Source organism: Gastrolobium bilobum, unplaced genomic scaffold (genome assembly GCF_033153095.1).
Source record: "Gastrolobium bilobum isolate Gb01-03AN ecotype WA unplaced genomic scaffold, APGP_CSIRO_Gbil_v1 utg829, whole genome shotgun sequence".
In the NCBI taxonomy this organism is placed as follows: domain Eukaryota; kingdom Viridiplantae; phylum Streptophyta; class Magnoliopsida; order Fabales; family Fabaceae; genus Gastrolobium; species Gastrolobium bilobum.
The window spans coordinates 321987-341557 of record NW_026899533.1 but is presented as its reverse complement, the minus strand read 5'-3'; the positions used below and the strand labels follow the sequence as shown (position 1 = coordinate 341557).

Below are 19571 nucleotides of genomic sequence, written 5' to 3'. Positions count from 1 at the left end.
ATGTCGTTTCATTATTGTCGAATTTCAACTTCATCGGTTTGAATCTGATGTCGTAGCAGAGGTGTAGAAGAAGAAGAAGAAGAAAGTGTCTTCGATGAAATGAAATTCGGAATTGCGAAAAATCCCATTAATATTCTTCACCCTCAGTCATCGTCTTCACTTGTTCTTTTCCATGTACCGTCACTTGCTTGCAACTTTCTTCACAGTTCCAGCACAATATGGACCTTCGGCTCCAAAACCCTCAGGTTGTCGTTTTCTTCGTTGAGAGCGTCGTGTGCTTCTACCTCAACTATTTATGGAGGTTGGGACGATCTTGGTGGCTCAGAAGGGCCTGCTGAGTCCGATTTGTTGCGCAATTTTCTCGTTTCTGTTGGAATCGATGACAGGAAGAACATTTTCGTGTTCCTATTGGGCCTGGTTTGTGCGATGGCGATTTCTAGGGTTAAGGTTTCTTCTATCCTTGTTCTTCCTGCTTCTGTGTTGGTTTTCGCCGTTGGTTTCACTGTAGGGTTTTTCCGGAATGGGACCTTCGGTGATGTGAGAGTGAGTGGAAGTAAGAGGAAAGAAAAGGAGGAGAATTTGAAGCTTTCTTGTGCGAAATTGAGGAGTTTGGTGGAATTCTTTGATGAGCTTGATCTTGTAGTGAATAACTTGAAGAGTGAGGTACAAAGTGCTATCAGGAATAATAGGATTCAGGTGGATGATTTTTATGGTTATGTTGAAGTCACAGATAAGATAAAATTATCAGCTTTGAATGCTAGGAGCATTGTCAAGGCTTTAATCGACGATGAGGAAAATTCTAATGGCGTTATGGTTGAGAACCATAAGAATGCTAGAAGAAAGAAACAAGTTGGAGAAGCTGGGAACCAGATGTTAAAATCTATTGGCAGTTTGTTTGGAGAAACTTTGCTTAGCTCCAATTCCACCAAAGTCAGAGAAAATGTTAAGCAAGAGGGAATGGAGAAAGCATTAAATCAATCTAGAGGAAATAGTAACGTGCCTCCTGTTGAAGATAGGGCTTTAAATTGGGTTGATGATCATAAAGCATATGATAAGTTGGATTCTTCTCAAGACTCATCCACTAACTCTGTTTTGGACATGGACAGAAATGGAAGAATAAAAACTACTCCTGAGAAAGAAAATTTTGGCTTAGGGGACATTGGCAGAAGCACTACCAGAATCCCTGAAGAAAAAGAGTATAGTTACCAGAACAAAGGATTGAGGTTCACAAATAATCACAGCTTTTCTTTGAAGATGGATTCCACCAGCATAACCGACATGTGGGAATCCCGAGACAATCTGCTTGATTCTGAAAGCTTTAAAGTCAGAATGAAACAAATGGAAAGTGAGTCATCATTTGTGCGCGAGCAGTCACTCAATCCAGGTCATGAAACTTTCAGGTCTTCTCGTGAAAAGAGTGATACTGGGTCTGATAGGTCTCAGTATAAAGAAGATGGGGTAAATTATAATGACCATCGTCATCCTGCCAATGACTTGTCTGCACGTGAGAATGAATTCAATACCTCTTCATCTGCAAAGATTTCAGATGATATGATGTTTGATAGGTATCTTGCTGAAGCAACAGACCTTCTAAAACAATCAAGAGAGTTTCTAAAGGGTAGGCATGATGGAGAACAAGCTGAAATCATGTTATACAGGTCCGCGAACTTACTATCAAAAGCTGTGGACTTGAAGCCTATGAGTTTGTTGGCTGTAGGCCAGTTAGGAAACACTTATCTTCTTCATGGAGAATTAAAGTTGAAGATTAGTCGTGAACTGAGAACTCTTCTTTCAGGGAGCATCCAGCCATCATCTGGAAAACATAGTAGAATATTGAAAGGACTGCTGAAAAAAATCAATAGTAAAGAAGAAGTTGCACCATTGCTTATTGATGTATGTGAAGAGTGTGAAGAGCTTCTAGTAGAGGCGGGCAGAAAGTATAGGCTAGCGTTGTCAATTGATGCAAATGATGTGAGAGCCCTATATAATTGGGGCCTTGCTCTCTCTTTCCGTGGGCAATTGATAGCAGATATTGGTCCGGTATGCTTTATTCTTGACATCATTAAATTACTTGTTTCAGTTCTTCAATCAAGTTGTTAGGCTGTGTCATTGCTCATTAGATTACATGTTTCTTTCATTTATGTTTAGCCACACTGACCTGTATATCGTAATCAGCTTTGATTCTAGAAATCGGTTAGAAATTTGTTTAATCTGAGATTAAAGCTTATGTGACTTTGGTATTTGCTTGACATAAATTCTTCTGCCAGTTGGTTGTGCTGAATTTTGTTTTATATTCTGTTTCTGTATTAAAGTATGAGTTCTATTCAAATATCACAGGGTGCAGCTTTTGAGGCTGAAAGAGTATTCTTGGCTGCAATTGACAAGTTTGATGCCATGCTGTTGAAAGGCAATGTTTATGCACCAGACGGTAATATGTTTGCATTCCTGATTCATTTATAATTTTCACATATAAGTGCAACTAGAGAATATTATGCTTACAAATTCTCTGTAAAGTATATCGCCTTGTATGGACTGTTGGAATTTAAAGTCATAAAGCACATTCCTGGCTCAAAATAATTGTATAAAAAATGTCTTATCTACCAAAAAAAAAAAAATGTCTGTGTATGAAGAACTGCATTAAGGATAGGGATTTAGGTCTTTATAACTTACACATGCATCATAGCCTGAGACACTCACACAATCTAACTTCATATAAGTTGCAATTTAGCTATGTTTGATGGCATCATGCTATTAGAATTTTTGAATAGAAAATATTATCTCCCGGATATCAAATTGTTCTTCTACAGCATCTCACTGTTTTTTTTTTTTTTTTTTCCACATATCCTTTTTATGGTGGGAGCGTTCCCAAACTCTTACTGTTATGTTTAACTTGATTTTAACATGATGAATTGCAGCTTTGTTCAGATGGGGTGCGGCATTACAGCAGAGATCTCGCTTAAGGCCAGGTAGTAGTAAAGAGAAGGTGAAGTTACTGCAGCAGGCTAAAAGGCTATATGAAGATGCCCTTCATATGGACTCCAATAACTTGCAAGTGAAAGACGCCTTATCCTCGTGTGTATCTGAGCTTATTTATCGACAATTTTAATTAATTCAAGGTAAGAGTTACCCAGAAAATCAGTTATCTTCAAATTCCTAGCTTTGATTATGTTATATCTGCCTTGGATCCAGAACCAGCAGCAGGTATATTTGCATAATTGGCCTTTAATGCAAATGAGTTTATGATTCCCAGTGTTGTCTTCTTTGTATTGACTCTTCCTATAATTTGGAAAAGATAGCACATACAATAACAGTAATAATAAGGATTCAAACCTGAAATTCCTCTCAATGCAATTTTCATCAAGGGGGTGAGAAATAAATTATTATTTTTTTGGTACAAAGAAATAATTTTTATTATGCACAATTGTGGACACACACAGTTGCTGTGTGGTGACGCACACTTGTGTGATTAGCATTATTCTAAACTTTTAGGCGCATCCTTGGCCTTAACAATTAACATCGACCTACCCGACTTGAAGTGCTCCACTTGTTTTGTTGTGCAGAAAATTAGGCTGGTTTGTCCCCACTGTATATGTTCCAATCAGTTCATCGTCGCTCATCAGGATTAATACTTCAAATTATTATTTGAATTTAATAGTAACAAAGTTGGATACCGTTGCAAGCCCACGTTAAGCATACTGTCCTGATTTAATTTCTTTCAATCGAAATAAATGAGATCATTTTGTAATATAAATTATAATTATTTAACGAGCAATACTTATATGAATAAAAGTTTTCGCACACTTTTCAATTTTTGTTAAATAAAAAATTAAACGTTCATTAATTTTATAAACAATTCGAAATTTCACAATATAAAAATATCTTGTCTTGAAAATAAAAATAAAATAAGGATTTTATATTTGTTATATTGCATGGTTCAATTTTATATTTTTACACATATATCAAAGTGGTATGGTTCACGTGTTCTTTTTTTTGTTTTTTTTTCTCTCTTTTTTGTTGTGTGAAGAAAAATAGAATTAGGTCATATAACGTAACAATATAAAACTTATAAAATAATGCCACCTACTCATAGAATTAAGTAGGTAGGATCAGAATATATATTCAATTTTTTTCAGTATCGTCTTTGGGAGGAGTTTAAAATCTTAATTTCAGAATTTTTCGCAAATCGAATTAATTGCAATTAACTGATTGAAATATTAAAAAAATTAAAAAGAAAGATAGCGACATGGAGAAGAGAGCGTAGATGCACGCTCCAAGGCGGTTAGAGAGTCAAGTTGTCTTCAAAACAGAACAAAAACGGCGCCGACCAGTACGAATTTCAAAAGTAATAAAAATTCCGAATCGCTAATTTCCACGTCACCACTTACGCCTCTGTCTGTAGTCTGTACAATAGGACTGGGCTCGTTCGGTGAACATGATGTGATAAGAGTACGATATGATACGAGACTAATAAAGATAGGATATAATATAAGATTGATAAGTATATATCATGTCCTATGTTTAACGAGCATCTTATTAGTAATCTAATGAGATTATATAGAAGGAGAAAGAAGAAAGAAAAATAAAATATAATACAATAAATACAAATATATTGAATAGCATGAGAATATATACGGTAGCGTGGGGATATATTAAATATCCAATATTGGTATCTTATCATGTTGAATCATAACTCAGCTTCTCTCATAGGATAAGAAATCATGTATTGGATAGAATAAAATGAAACAATAGGATAAGCTAATTATATAACTCACCAAACAAGAGATAAAAGTAAAATATGATAAGTTATCGTATCCTATTTTCTTTATCCGGTAAACGTGCATACAATTATAACACACGATTATCCCCCGTTATATTAACCGCAATTTCCCTTCTTTTTCGTTCTTTCTTTTTCTTCTTAATTTTCTCGTTTCTCTCTTCAGCTGGAGGAGCAGCAGAAGCTCCTTCTGCTCTTCGACCTAAAGTCATGTACACCCCAGAGGAACTGAATCGCATCAATCAACCTGGATCTTGTTGAATCCCAAAGATTCCCTTTTCTTTCCGGTAATTAATTGAATCCCTAATTTTTCTTACGTATTCAATTGCCTCTCCGGTCTCATTCACCCAAGCTCTAATCTTTTTTAGGTTTTTTTATTGGGGTATCTATTTCATTTCTTCGATTGGCAAGTGGGTTCTGATTTGTATATTCTTAACTGGTTTTATAGGGTCTGCTCCAAATGGAATTTTTTTTCTTCTTCTTTCTTTTACGTATTTTTGTTTTACGCTGTTGTCTGAGCACAGCTATGGCGCAAGTGAAAGGCTTTCGAGGTTTCTGTTTTGGTGTTTTTAAACTGTTCCTTGAGTTGGATTGTTCTGCTGCTCCTAGCGCTGTTGATGTTGTTTTCATGTGAGAACTCAGAATTTAAATGCTTCTAAGACACAGGCATCGTCTTATATGCAGTATTAAGCTCATCTCATGATTTACTTTGTTTGGAGATCAAATTCAAAGATGTTTCCCTTTAATCATTTGTAAAGAACTATTTCAACCAAAAAATTTAAGCGACTATGTTATATTAATGGTTTTATATTTTTCTAATATGCTCTTTCATACTTTATATTTCTCTAACATGTCCCTCACACGAAAGTCCACTGTGCTTGAAAGATGGACGATGCATTAGTCACAATCTATCTTAGCTAACAATATTTAATTATTAGAATGAGGCACTTACATCACTTCTGATACCATGTAAAGAACAATTTGAGCTTAAAGTGTGTTACATTAATGTTTTATATTTCTCTAATATCATTTCAAACTAACAAGTAGTCGATTGCCTTCTCGGTTAAAGTCAACTGTGTCATGGAAGAGAAATTTGCAATTCATGTTGAATATAGTTAATTATGCATTTTGTATCCTGGATACAGTGTCTTTGTGGCTTTTATTAGCGTCCTTACATTGTAGAACATAATTGAATTGACAGATACTAGACAGCTATCAGTAGTTATCAGTGGCTTTTATTTTTAATTTTTGTCCAATACAATCATGTTTGCGTCCCATTTCTTCTTCTTCTTTTGAAGGCAGGGATGGGGTCCTGCTTATATTTAGCTGCCAAAGAAATAAAAACTCAAGCGAGTAAATGCATGGAATTAATATCTCGTATTTTAATTATTCAATGAAGTTCCTGAAAGGTTGTTCGGTATTTGGTGAATGGAAATGTGGGATTGTGGTGCTGATGCATTACAAGATTTCAGCAACATGACAATCATGCTGATTGCAAGGTGGATAATGGAGAAATATGAAGGAAGGAGAAAACTGATATTAAATGACTGGGTTTAATATGTTTTCTAAGCATTTTTAGGGTGGAATTATATTGTTTTGTCCCAATAGAACAAGTTAACCTTTTATAATTACTCCTGCAATTAACCTTTCTTGGAAATGCTAGTTTCTGTGGTTATGACATAAAAGATTATAATAATTGGAAGGATATTGTTTTCTATGAAATCATTCACAAGCCTTCACCCTGCATTTTAGGGTGGAATTATATTGTTTGTCCCAATAGAACAAGTTAACCTTTTATAATTACTCCTGCAATTAACCTTTCTTGGAAATGCTAATTTCTGTGGTTATAACATAAAAGATTACAATAATTGGAAGGATATTGTTTGCTATGAAATCATTCACAATGCTATGATACATTTGAACCTAACATCTAGTGCATATATTTTGAAGCTACTGTATATTTTTCATGAACTAAGCCCTCTCCTAGAGTTATCTTAATAATAACTATTCCTGCTTATAAGATTTACATTAAGCTTTTGAAATGAAGTTTGTTCATTTCGAATTATTATGCTTGTGGTGGTAAATGTCTTTTACGTTCTGGTGTTTTGCACTTGGACATCTTATTACCTATCTACTTTTGCAACGTAGGTGCAATGTTTTTGACATCAGCTTTACCAAAACTTTCATTCAATTTCTCATGTTGATGCTATCTGTTTGTAGCTATATCAGTTCAATCAATTGTTCCCCTGGGTGGTGGAGAATTTAGTTTATTTTAAAAACATTGAAAATCCAAAATGCCGAAGGAGAGAAGAGATAGGTCCTTGTCACATGATAGTAGCAGAACATCACCTTATCCAAGCAGCTCTAGTCGTGTTAGAAGATCTGCTCCTAAAACTACTTTAGAGTCCGAGGAAAATGTCAAAGAATGGGAAGATGCTAGGTGTCCGGTCTGCATGGAACACCCTCACAATGCAGTTCTCCTCATATGTTCATCCCATGAGAAGGGATGCCGCCCTTACATGTGCAACACTAGCTATCGCCACTCAAACTGTCTTGATCAGTTCTGCAAGTCATTTACAGAAACCTCACCAACAATTCCTCAAGAAGAAAGTCAAATTTCAAGCACTAACTCATCTCATGTCCAAAGTACCGAAGCAAATACCATTGATATGCAAGAAGAAAGAAGTGAGGGACTTGTGACAACTCAACCCTTATCCTGTGAGGATGAAGCAAAAGAAAAGCTATTATGCCCTCTGTGTAGAGGGCAAATAAAAGAGTGGAAAGTAGTGGATGCTGCTCGTCATTTCATGAATGAAAAATCAAGGAGCTGTTCTTGTGAGACTTGCAACTTCAGTGGCACATATACAGATCTCAGAAAGCATGCAAGGCTTGAACATCCACTTGAGCGTCCATCTGCAGTGGACCCAGAGCGTCAGCGTAACTGGAGGAGGTTGGAGCGACAGAGGGATCTCGGTGACCTACTTAGCACACTTCAAACTTCCTTTGGGGAAAGTAGGGTTGATGATGGCATTCCTCCCATAGATGATGGTGGTTTGCTAGCTGTATTTTTCCTCATACTTCAACCTGCTTCTGTGTCTAGGGGGGCTACCACAGGAACTAGACTCCAAATGCGAATAAGGAGATCAAGTAGACTTTGGGGTGAAGGCTATGAGGAGGAATCTGCATCTGCTTCTAGAGATAATGCAAATGAATCTTCAGATGAAGGGTCTGATAATAATAGAAGGCACCGTGTTCGGAGACGGACAACACCTGACAATCAGCCATGACCTGGAAAATCAAATGTGACGATTTGAATTATTGTCAATGTTCCAAAGTAGTTGTTCTCTCTGATCCCTCCTCTTTGTGCTGCCTTTTTAGATGGTGATGAATAGATGTTTGTCATTAATCATTATTTCTGTTTCTTACAGGTAACAGGTGGAACAAAGGAGTTTTCGGCTTGGATCTTCGAATATGCTATGTTGAGTGGGGATCTGTTCTGGGTTTACATTGCTGATTGTCTAGGAATGGGAAAATTGTTATTCGTTGAGGATCCCATAATCCTGTATATTTAACATTTTTACCCTTCCTCCCATCTTGCTGCAATTTCTCGAGGATTCTGAACAATTGAGTTTGTGAAATAAAATTTACAGTTGTTGTGTCGGTTCTTTTCATTATTGGCTCGCCTTGCTTTTTACTACATCTACATGCAAGGAAACAAATTTGAAAAAAAACAAACGATTTGAGGTGTAATGTGGAACCTGGCTTGTTTAATTAGCGCGGGGTGTTCCTTTATTAAAATAGATAAAAGTGAAATTCAGGTGATACTAATCATAAAAATGTGCGTAGAATAAATACAGTTGAATTAATTATTATTATTTTTCAATTTTAGGAAGTAATATAATATGAGTGTTCAGTTTTCCGAGAATTCAGAAGATAATGTTTGTTTTCAAAAGATTTATAATGAAACTAAAATTTATGTTGAATATTTTTGGGCGTAAAATAAATTGGTCATGTTTGTATGTTTTTAATGTTTAACAACCTAGTGACAATACCTACTTGACAAAGGACAATTTTTATTTCTTTTATTTTTTTTGGTAAGGGAGACCATTTTTATTTCATACTAAATTTTGGAGATATAACAATTTTGCATGACTTAAAAATTTTGTATTTATCTTTTTTTTATTAATAATAATTGAACCCCATTTATTTAATATTTATGAAGAGAGAAATAGTCATAAATTTTTTATGAAACCAGATTATGTAAAATTTTAACATAATAATAAGATCCACTTTCCTAAATTTTGTACTGATCATCGAAAGTCGAGAATTCATGGCAAAAGGAACAGAAAAGCAAGGAATTGAATAAATTCAAAAATTCATGATAAAGTTTTCATTTGTTCCTAAAAGAATGGAAAAAGCACCAGAGAGTCCGAAATTACAGTTAAATTTACAAATTCAAAGAAAGAAATGTACAACTGTATTTTTCCATATGGACTAAAGTTTGACCACCTGTCAAGCAAAACTCAGTTCAATATTTCAATCAGATTATTATTTTAAATACTCAGAGGTTCAGGACAGGAAGGAAGAAGTAGTATCTTAATCTTACCGAATAATAAAAAAAAATAAAAATAGGGAGGTAGCGAGGTGGATTTCAAATCCAACGTTGTGGCAACAATAGCGGTGAACCAAATCTGACTTTTTATTGGAAGTAAACAGCATCTTTCTCAATCTCGAAGTCTAAGGTCTTGTTAGTTTAATTGTTTAGTTTGTTTAAGGTTCCTGTCTGTATATATCTATCTGTGTCTGTGTGACAAGTGCATCTCTTCCTCCGTGTCGTGATTACTTTCCTCTTTTGGTGATTTGATTTGTAAGGTTACCCTGTTTGTTCCAGAATCTATATAGATATTTCATTGGTGGAAAATGGGAACGGAGAACTCCTCTAACTCCAATTTGACCTCTCAATGCGACGACGACGACGACGATAACACCAAAACCCTTGTGGTCTTGAATGTCTACGATCTTACCCCTGTCAATAATTACATGCGTTGGTTTGGATTTGGGATCTTTCACTCCGGCATTGAAGGTTCTACCGTATATTCTCTCTCTCTGTCTCTCTCTCTTTCGTTGCTTCAATATTTTGAACTAGTTTTTTTTGCTTGTGCGTGATCTGTGTAGAGCTATTTTTGTTTGTTATTTCAATTTACTTATCTTTTTCCATTTTTTTTTTTTTTTTTTTTTTTTTGAGGATGCTCCTAATTCAAAATTTGACATGTACTGCGTCTTTAAATATGTTTTCTTTTAGAGTGAGTGCAACTTTTTTCTCCGTAAGTGGGGAGATATAAGTATAACCCTTGTTTACTGAATAATAATGGTTGATTCCAAACAAGAACACAATAACTTACTAGTTTGTAACTCTGATTAAACTTATAAATCAGAGAGCAAACTGTATAAAGAGGGAAAAACTAACATGCCAATGTAATGAACAGCAAGTATGTAAACTAAATCAAGAAGGCATTGCATGTACTAAGGGTAAACCACTTGAGTGAGGCAATATAATAGTTTGGAGATGGGAAGGCAACATTGTGATTTATAGTCCTGCATCCTCCTTCCAAGTAAACTTGTGAATTTTTACATCATAATCAGTCAAGGTTACCACAAACCAGCAACTTGCAACAGTCCAAGTCCTATTCCACCTTATAGAATGTTCCCATTTTTTTTTTTTTTGCTCCAAGAACCCGAAAGGGAACTCTTTTCTCTATGCAAAAAGCAGAACCCTAGGCTCAAGATTCCCGAGTGTTTCACACTCCAACAGTCACAATCATAACCCAGATCACGATGTCTGGAATAAGAAAGACAAATAATGCCTAAATGGCTCAGAATACAGAACACTACCAATACAGTATTTGCCCAGCAATGGCTCAAAAGTTATTTCGGTTTGAGTAACAAGTTATAAACTTAAAAAAAAATCTATTGAATGCTGATCAATTTCTTTGATCTAATGCTTGTGGGTGGTGCTTTTTGTACATTCAGAAAGTCTCCGGTCTGTTGGAGCTCATTTAATGCTGAGAATCCCATTCAACAGCTCTTTTCACAGTCCACTTAAAAGATTTCCCGAAGTGTGAAACTCCTTGCTTTCTGGTTTGGCATCTATAATTTGCAATCTTCTTCATACTTAGCTGTCCCAATCCACTTTATTGTGCCTAAGACAAGCTAGCTCCAAGTATTCCAAAGTGTATTCTATACCATTTACTAAAGGATTTAAGTATTACCTATCTAATACTTAACATAGTTATGTTGGTTGCGAGCATTAAAGGGAAAAGTACAGACTCCGGTGCACAAGGCTTCCTAACTTTGCAAGGATAGGGGTGAAGGTCGATTGTACGTAACCTTACTCTTACATTTTTGCAAACAGATTGTTTTCTAGACTCGAACCTGTGACCTTCTGGTTACTAGCATTACATCACAATAAACGCTACAGTCTTAATGTCAAGTGTAAGATGACATGCATGTATCTTCCATTGCAACATAAACAACTTGTTATCATCAAAATCATTATTATATATTTGATACCTTGGGGGTTCTCCAAAAGCCATCCTTTTAGAAGTTATGTGTAGTGTGTGTCAATGCGAGGTTTCATGTGTCTAAATTGGTTTGCCTGGTTGTTTGAGAACCTGTGTTCAATAAAAGATATAAAAACGAGAATGAAAATATTTAAACTTACTAAATTTTATCCATTTGATATACTATTTTTTAGGGCTTTTGAGTTCTTCTGAATAAGCATGTCAGTTTTTGTACTATTTTTTTGGAAGCAATGACTAATGTTTTGTCAGGATTGTTCTGTCGATGCTATCACTCCAGAAAGATTTTCTTACCTTTGTGATTTATTCTGATGTGTTCTCTGTTGTTGTTACTATTGTTTTGATTCTTGTGCTATTGCTAATCTGGTGAAGCTTTTTGTCTTTATTTCTTTGTTTGTTTCTTTTATTCCCAAATAGTGCATGGTAAGGAGTATGGATTTGGTGCCCATGACTTCGCAGCTAGTGGAGTTTTTGAAGTGGAGCCAAAGAAGTGCCCTGGATTCATATATAGATGTTCCATCACTTTGGGCCAAATAAATATGAATGCTTCTGAGTTCCGAACATTTATTGAAAACATGGCTGCTGAGTATCATGGGGATACCTATCACCTTATATCTAAGAACTGCAATCATTTTACAGATGACGTCTCATATAGATTGACTAGAAAACATATCCCAGGTTGGGTGAATCGGCTTGCTAAGCTAGGTAAGACTGTAAAAGGAAATTCTCTTATAAGCTTATTTTTCGCAGCTTTATGTATCTGTTTGCATTCAGCTTTGTCTTCATCTCTTTAGCAAGTGAGAGACACATCTAACATCAATCTTCTGTCTACCCAACATATTGGTTTTATGAAGTTTAGGGTCATTATAGCACAAACTTTCCTGAAAACTTACTTGAAATAGATAACAAAAGAAAAATCTTTAGAAATATTAAGTTTTAGTCTCTATTTTGTATCACAAAAATAAAAATTTTATTGTTTGTAATTACATGATATTTGAATTGAGTTTGATTCAGTTGTTGAACATAGAATCTAACGATGATATCAAACTTCAGTTGTTTTTGGGTGAATAAAATCATTTGTAATTTCATCATGCGAGAACATCATTTTTGGGTGATGGTACTAATCGAATGTATTGATTTCTCTCTTCTATTTCTGTTCTGTACTTTTTATGTTATATCCTCCCTATTCCTGCAGACTGCACAGGCATAATTGTTATTGAAACACAATGTGCATAGTCCTAAGTTCAACCTTTTGGTCAAAATTCCAGGTGCTTTATGCAGCTGTCTACTTCCTGAAAGTCTTCAAGTAACAGGTGTTAAACAGCTACCCGAATACCATGAATGCTCAGGTGTGTATATTTTCTTGTTCCTTATTTTTTTTTTCCAATCCAACATGTATCCTGATGCATACTAATTTTCATCTTGTTGATCTGTGTAACCTTCTGTGCTGCCTTTTTTGGTGACTGTTATGTAGATGATGAATTTGTCGAATCTCTTTCGAGTGCCACACCCCGTGGGTCAACAGAAATAGATGATGAACAAGAAAAACACCTTCTGTCACCATCATCTGGAACTGAGGAAGTTACTTTCGTTAAAGAGACCCAAGCAAAATGAACATGATTTGTTTGAGGTGAGACAACCCTTGGATAATACAGGCTGTCTTCGCATGAATATTTGTCCAATTGATTTGCAAGGATTCTTTATTTCCCAAAATTTTCTCAATCTTCCATGTTTGTTGTACCCTTTTTGTCATGTAATTATTAGGACTCTTAAGTCATTTGTCATGTAAAATTGTAAATTACATCCACGTGTGGAAACTGTCTTGAGTTATAAAATCTTTTCTTAGCAGATAAGCCAGTTTGTTTGAGGAATTTATGTGAAAAATCTTTCAAGTTCAAATATGAGTGCTTTAAATTGTTTTGACGAAGCTGCTATTTTCCAGCACAACAGTAACAAAAAGAACTGACCTCTGCAAGCACAATTGGGTCAGAAAAGTTATGTTCTTTCTTGAATTTATGTTTTCTTTTTCTTTTTCTTGAATAACTATCATTAGGTGCTTTTTGAAACATGTAGCTATCTGCTGGGATTTTCTGATTGGAAATATTTACATTGTGTTTTCATGGTTTGTTTTTTTAGTACGTATTGTTTGGTGTGAAATTATGCAACTTATTCCGATCCTATCCTAGCGAGAGCTGAAACTAGATGATGCATGTCATCAGATATTGCACAAGCATTGGATCCTTCTTATCAAGATTCGATTTTCTTGATTTGGCAGTGTTTCCAGCAACAGTTGAAGAAATATATTAATGTGGGTTTCGTTTTGAGCATAAATAGATATACGGAAATAATTATCTCATGTTTATCTCATGCAACAGAGATAAAGTAGTGAAGTTCATATTATTATTTTTTTTGTTTTTTTTTTTTACAAATAGTGAATCTCACTATTTATGAGATTAATAGATCCTATAGATATATTGTTTGATATTTCTGAGCTGTCCACAAATACATACTTCCCCAACCAGAAAATTTCTTTCCCTTATGTTTTTCTTTCCCTATCATAAACAAATTAAATTTATCTTTAGGAAGAAACCTGAAAGCATAAAGTTAGTGGTTGTGAAATAATTTTCTCTATTCTCTTGCACGAAACCATGATTGCTGTGTTCCCAAGCCAACACTCATTCGTCAAATGAGTTTTGATTAGTAATTCGTAAGAAAGTATTAATGAATGTGTTGCTTACATTTGTCTTTATTATAAACAAGTTAAATTTATCTTTTAATGTATAATCAATAAAAAAGTTTCCACATTATCATCTAATCATAAATTGTGAAATCATTATTGAAGTTAGACAACTTAAAATGTCTAGATATTTAATAATAACCATATTATGATTAAAAAAGTTATTAGAAACACATCGGTTACAGAATTTTCTTTTTGAAAAAATATCTTGAAATGATGTGCAAATTCATCAAAAGAGGCAAAATTTACAAATCTTCAAAGAAGATACGTAAGATAATTGTTAAAGAATTAAATCAATATTATTCCAAGCAAATTTAAATACGAAAATTCACTTTTGAAATTCCAAGTGAACGGTTAGTAATTTGGAATGAATGAACAAGAAAACCACACCCCATTTTTTTATTAATTTTTCTCGATTTATCTTTGCAAGAAAAGTCTGGTTCTATTGATATTACTCGTATTATTTTTACTGGTTCTATAGATTTCACTCATTATTTTTGCAAGAAAAAGACTGGTTTGTGTAAAAAATTTAAGACAACGTCTGCAAAAGATTTAGTCAAATGGAACCTGTAAATCATATACAGAAAAGCCATGACTGACTTAAGTTATGAACATGGCATTCCATAGTAGCAGGGAATGTTAAAAATATGCAGTAGTGAAAAAAAAATAAAAATAAAAAATCAACTGTATATATAATTTCCTTACTGAAAGTTTTGAAACCAAGTTCCAATTTATACAATTGAAGAAACTAAGTAATCTGAACCAAAAATAAGAAGAGAAGACCCTAAAACAGAATCAACTGCCTTAAGACCTTTGATCCCCAAAAGCATAGTGCTATCTGGGAGATAAAATAGTGGTTCCCATGGAATAGATAGATGTACGACCCTCATGGCTCGACATAGAGGTCAATAACCTTGCAAGATTATTATGATCTTCAGGGTCTTCATCTGCAGATAATAAATCAACAAGAATCATTCTAGTACCAGGTGGCTCATCCACCATCCCACGCCCTTCAAGCATATCAACCACTTCAACCATGCTAGGCCTCAATCTTGGTCTCTCTTGTATGCACCACAAAGCAACATATACCAATCTACTCACCTCACTCTCATCAATACCCCCACGTTCCACTAGTCTATGATCCACAATTTCCATGAACTTTCCTTGTCTCACTTTCTCATTCACAATCTTTGGGAAAAACTGCCATTTTTTCTTGGACTTGTCCTTAGGATCTTGTACCCTTGACACATTCCTTGTCCCTCCAATTATTTCCAACAGAACCATCCCATAACTATAGATGTCAGTTTTCTCTGAAACCCCTCTCTCCAAGATCCATTCAGGGGCTAAGTACCCTCTTGTTCCCCTTATATTTGTCATAACTTGGCTCACATCCTTGCCAACAAGCTTTGAGAGACCAAAATCTGAAACAAGCGCTTTATAATTCTCATCTAGGAGTATATTCTCTGGCTTCACATCAAGGTGCAAAATTGTTGATCTGCAATCATGGTGAAGGTAAGCAAGTGCCTTGGCAACATCAATGGCAACTCTATACCTCAAGTTCCAAGGCAAGCACCCACCACGACGTGTTTGAGTTTCCTTTGAAGGAAAAATCCAACAATCCAAAGACCCATTTGGAATATACTCATAAACAAGGTACCTAGGTGCTGTAGGAGCATTACAATAGCCAAATAGCCTCACAAGGTTAACATGTTGCACACTAGCAATGGCTGCAACTTCTGATCTGAACTCCTTCTCTCCTCGTTCCTCTCCATCAATTGTTTTCACAGCAACTGAAGTTCCATCATTGAGAATGCCTTTGAAAACTGAAGCAGAGGACCCTTTTCCTACCAGTGCTTGAAAACCATCCGTTGCTTCCTCAAGCTCCTTGTATCGAAACTTGGTTGGAACACCAGCAACTTTCCTTAAGAAACTGTACTCTATTCGAAGCTCTCGACCTTCAGATTTGTACTGTGACTCCAATAACCTCCTTCTGCGATTGTAACGTTGCCTGATGAGTACACAAGAAAAGACAGCAAGAATCACAGCAACAGCAGCACCACAAATGAGGAAGAAAGCGCTTGAAAGTTTCAACGATACACGAGCAACGATGATGACAATTATCAGTGCGATCACTGACACAACAGCGATTGTGTTCACTTTCCTGTCCTCCATCAAAACTTCATTTTATTTTTTATTTTGGTTTTAAGGTGAAGATGTAAGCATAAAGCAAAAGATCCTCTTCTCTTTTATGCTTCCAGCTTGGTAATCTGCCAAGAGCAAAGTAGGTTAGTTGAGTATTGATTGCAGAAATAAATGTGTGTAACTTGCATATAAATGTTTAATAAATTTCAATGATGGGGACCATTTTTCTCGTTCAAAATAGTTAACATGTTGAGATATTGGGTAGTTTTTACAATATTTATATAAATAAGAAGCACCCAAGAAAATGAAACCCAATAGGGTCTCAAAGACCAAAGAGTGCCATCCATTGTACTTTTGAGGTCAATGAATTCTTTTGTCAAATTTAGGCATTGTTTTGGTCAACAATTGAGTTCTCCAATATGGTGACAAATGGGGAAAAATAGAGCTTTAATTTGGTCAACAATTGAGTTCCTCCGCGGTTTATTATCCCATCGCACTTTAATCATGTCGAAGTGCTCTGTTATGTGAATCACGATTTTTAGAAATATAATAAAAAGTTAATTTTTTTGAAAAGGTTAATAAAAAAGTGTTTAGTAGACTAAAATATTTACAGAAATATTAAGTTAATTTTCTTAATACTATGTTTAATTGTATTACATTTTTTCTTATCATAGAAATCCTAGAATACCACCCCAGGATGTTATTTTTAGATGGTATTTTCCAAAAAGTTCATACACAAAATAAAATTTCGGAAAAATCAAATTCCAGAGAAAATTTTAAAAATTTTGTAGCAAACGTGAATAAATATGATTACCACTCTTAATTTTTTGGAAATCCTAAAAAATACGTCGTACCAAACGGCCCGTTTATTTCACGAGAAGACATTCTGCTTTAAGAATAAATAATTAAACATTTACATGAACATACTTCATTAAAACTTTTAAATATTATTTCACCTGTGAGTGTATATATATACACAAATGAAGGCAATTAACACTATTTATCTTTTATGAAAAATACTTGCATAAGTCTAATATACGTGTCCTAGGTAGATTATACAACAGTTTATCATAATTAATTATTTGATTTACCTAATAACCTCAACTAGACTGTATTAGAGTTATAAAAGTAACTCTCGTAAAAATTATGTAGGTGTCTAATATACGTGTCTAATATACTTTGCATAAGTCTAATATACGTGTCCTAATTTCGTCGTGCTCAGAAAACAAATAAGAAGAAAACGTGATATTAATCATCACATTCACAGTAGCTTCGTACAATATACTTTGACAATTGACACCGAATAATAAATTTTGAAGAAGCCTACACAATAATCACTCAAACGGAGTATGGACCAGAGAGAAAGCGAATGCTTACGTATTCTTGACATATTCAAACAACTAAGTTATAGTGTTTTGTCAAAATCATGATGCTAGCGAGGGGGATAATTAAGCTCATCTCTTCAAGCATACGATTCTGTTGACGGTTAAAATATTCCTAGTTCATTTCTAGTTTAAGAATGAGTCCACATATTACAATATGTGTTAACAAACATTAATTGAAGATTTGGGCTTTTGACATTCTTGCAGAAAAGTAACTGAGATAGACACCCATATGGTTCACCTATTGATAAATGAAGAATCTGTTTCAGGAAGAATAAAAGAAGAGATGGTTTCCATTCCGAATCTTTTCCTTTGTTTTCCACTCTTTGAAGTACACCATTTTAGTCTAAAGTTGTGTTTAATAGTGGAGCTGAGTATGAATAAGATAAAATAATATGAGTAAAGTAATTTTTGGTTTTAAAAAAAAATTACAGGACTCGTTTTAATTACTTAGAAAAAAAATGACTCGTGATTTTTTCAAAATTTAAAATAGACTCAGTTAATCGAAATCATGATTCCTCTGATATTCAAAAAAGACTCACGTTAGTCTCTCAAAAAATACTAAATATTAACATGGATCTATTTTGAATTTCAGATAGATCACGAGTTGATTTTTTTTTCAAAGGATTAAATTGGATCCCGTAATTTTTGTTAAAGATCCAAAATATACTTTACTCGAATAATATTATCAACTTAAACGTAAACAGGAACAGATTCTCTTTGAGTTAGATTTTCAAAATTTATATTTAAATCTGAAGGTCTCGATTAATTGGTTAAAACAGGGTGCTACACAGGCCGGGAAGTTCTAGTTCTGCATAACTTATTCAAGTTTGCTTTCAATTTTTAACAGAATGTGCACATCATAAACTCAGTAGTCAATAGGAAATGATGCTAGATCCTCTCACAATGAACAATTAAGTTTTCTAGTATTCTATACCTTGACACAAAAGAAACTGCAATGCATTTCAAAGCTCCACTTTGTTCTGCAATTTCAAATTTGATCTTCACAGATATTTCTGCTTTGATCCAATACTTGTAGTATTCTACTCTTCAGTTGATTCAGTGATGAGTTTGAACTGTTTTTGCTTTTTTATTAGTGGATTCTTGGATAAATAAATGTTGCAGGTTCAAACGGGCTTCTGTAGGCTAAATCAGTGACAAAAGATAATTACCATACAAAGGCAAAATATTTATTATCTTTGAATTTTTAGTGGATATGAAACTATTTCTGTTCCTGATTTGTGTAGACAATAAGGGAACAAATGAACAACCTTCACCCACATCAAGTCGTAGGAACCACTCGCTATAATAAAAGAGAATGATTGTTATGCTGCCACAGTGAGCGATATAAAGAAAGTCAGATACAAGTTTTCGTTGTGAAAAACCTTGGAAACAAAAACGCTATGTGAATTTGAAGGGTGATTTGTGTACCTCGGAGATAAAATTATCTTTAGTAATCCTAAAACTAAAAGTTGAAGAATTAATCAAGGATATTTTGATAAAATTTATATACAAATTTTTTTTTTCAAAAATATTCTTTATTAATTCTCTCAATCTCAAAATAACATAATTTATCGATAAATAAAGTTATCTTTTGCAATCTCAAAACTATATTATTTAATAATTAAAAGAATTATAGAAGGATAGTTTAATAAAATTCATATATCAAACGAAGGATAAAGGCATTCTACAAGGTTTGGTTTTGTTTTTTTAGCCCTATTATTAAGGGCCCTTTGGACATGAGCATAAACCATTACATCATCCGTTCGTTAAAAGAAAAAAATAGGGGATGTTGGTTTCATACTGGTTCTGTTGGAAGGTCAAGAAGGACTTGTGGCCCAAAAAAGTTATTTGATGAAAAAAATGATAAAAAATTTAATTGATGAGTTTGAAAAAATATGAATTAGTTGATATACATTTTAACCACCATAAGTAGCGAAAATAAACATTTTTTATAA

General features: G+C 34.3%; 4 protein-coding genes across 6 annotated transcripts; 3 read left to right on the top strand and 1 right to left on the bottom strand.

Annotated features, from left to right (window-relative positions):
- Nucleotides 1–36: 36 nt before the first annotated feature.
- Nucleotides 37–7126, top strand: LOC133291056 (uncharacterized). 3 transcript variants are annotated; one of them, XM_061489237.1, is made up of 4 exons: nt 37–2040; nt 2338–2428; nt 2916–3116; nt 6995–7126. In XM_061489237.1, exons 1-3 carry the CDS (start codon nt 100–102, stop codon nt 3104–3106), a joined length of 2223 nt encoding a protein of 740 aa, XP_061345221.1. In that variant the 5' UTR covers nt 37–99; the 3' UTR covers nt 3107–3116; nt 6995–7126. The 3 variants fall into 3 exon arrangements, with proteins under 3 accessions (XP_061345221.1, XP_061345220.1, XP_061345222.1); XM_061489236.1 differs by lacking the exon at nt 6995–7126 and having other exon boundaries at nt 2916–3342; XM_061489238.1 differs by lacking the exon at nt 6995–7126 and having other exon boundaries at nt 2926–3092.
- LOC133291065 (uncharacterized) lies at nt 7069–8061 on the top strand. Its single transcript, XM_061489247.1, has one exon. It carries the CDS (start codon nt 7069–7071, stop codon nt 8059–8061), a length of 993 nt encoding a protein of 330 aa, XP_061345231.1.
- A 1265-nt stretch (nt 8062–9326) lies between these two features.
- LOC133291083 (deSI-like protein At4g17486) lies at nt 9327–13237 on the top strand. Its single transcript, XM_061489265.1, has 5 exons — nt 9327–9516; nt 9666–9857; nt 11770–12057; nt 12621–12701; nt 12827–13237. The coding sequence occupies exons 2-5, from the start codon at nt 9695–9697 to the stop codon at nt 12964–12966; spliced, it is 672 nt and encodes a 223-aa protein (XP_061345249.1). The 5' UTR covers nt 9327–9516; nt 9666–9694; the 3' UTR covers nt 12967–13237.
- A 1613-nt stretch (nt 13238–14850) lies between these two features.
- LOC133291131 (probable receptor-like protein kinase At5g20050) lies at nt 14851–16261 on the bottom strand. Its single transcript, XM_061489328.1, has one exon. It carries the CDS (start codon nt 16259–16261, stop codon nt 14924–14926), a length of 1338 nt encoding a protein of 445 aa, XP_061345312.1. The 3' UTR covers nt 14851–14923.
- Between the last annotated feature and the right edge of the window lie 3310 nt (nt 16262–19571).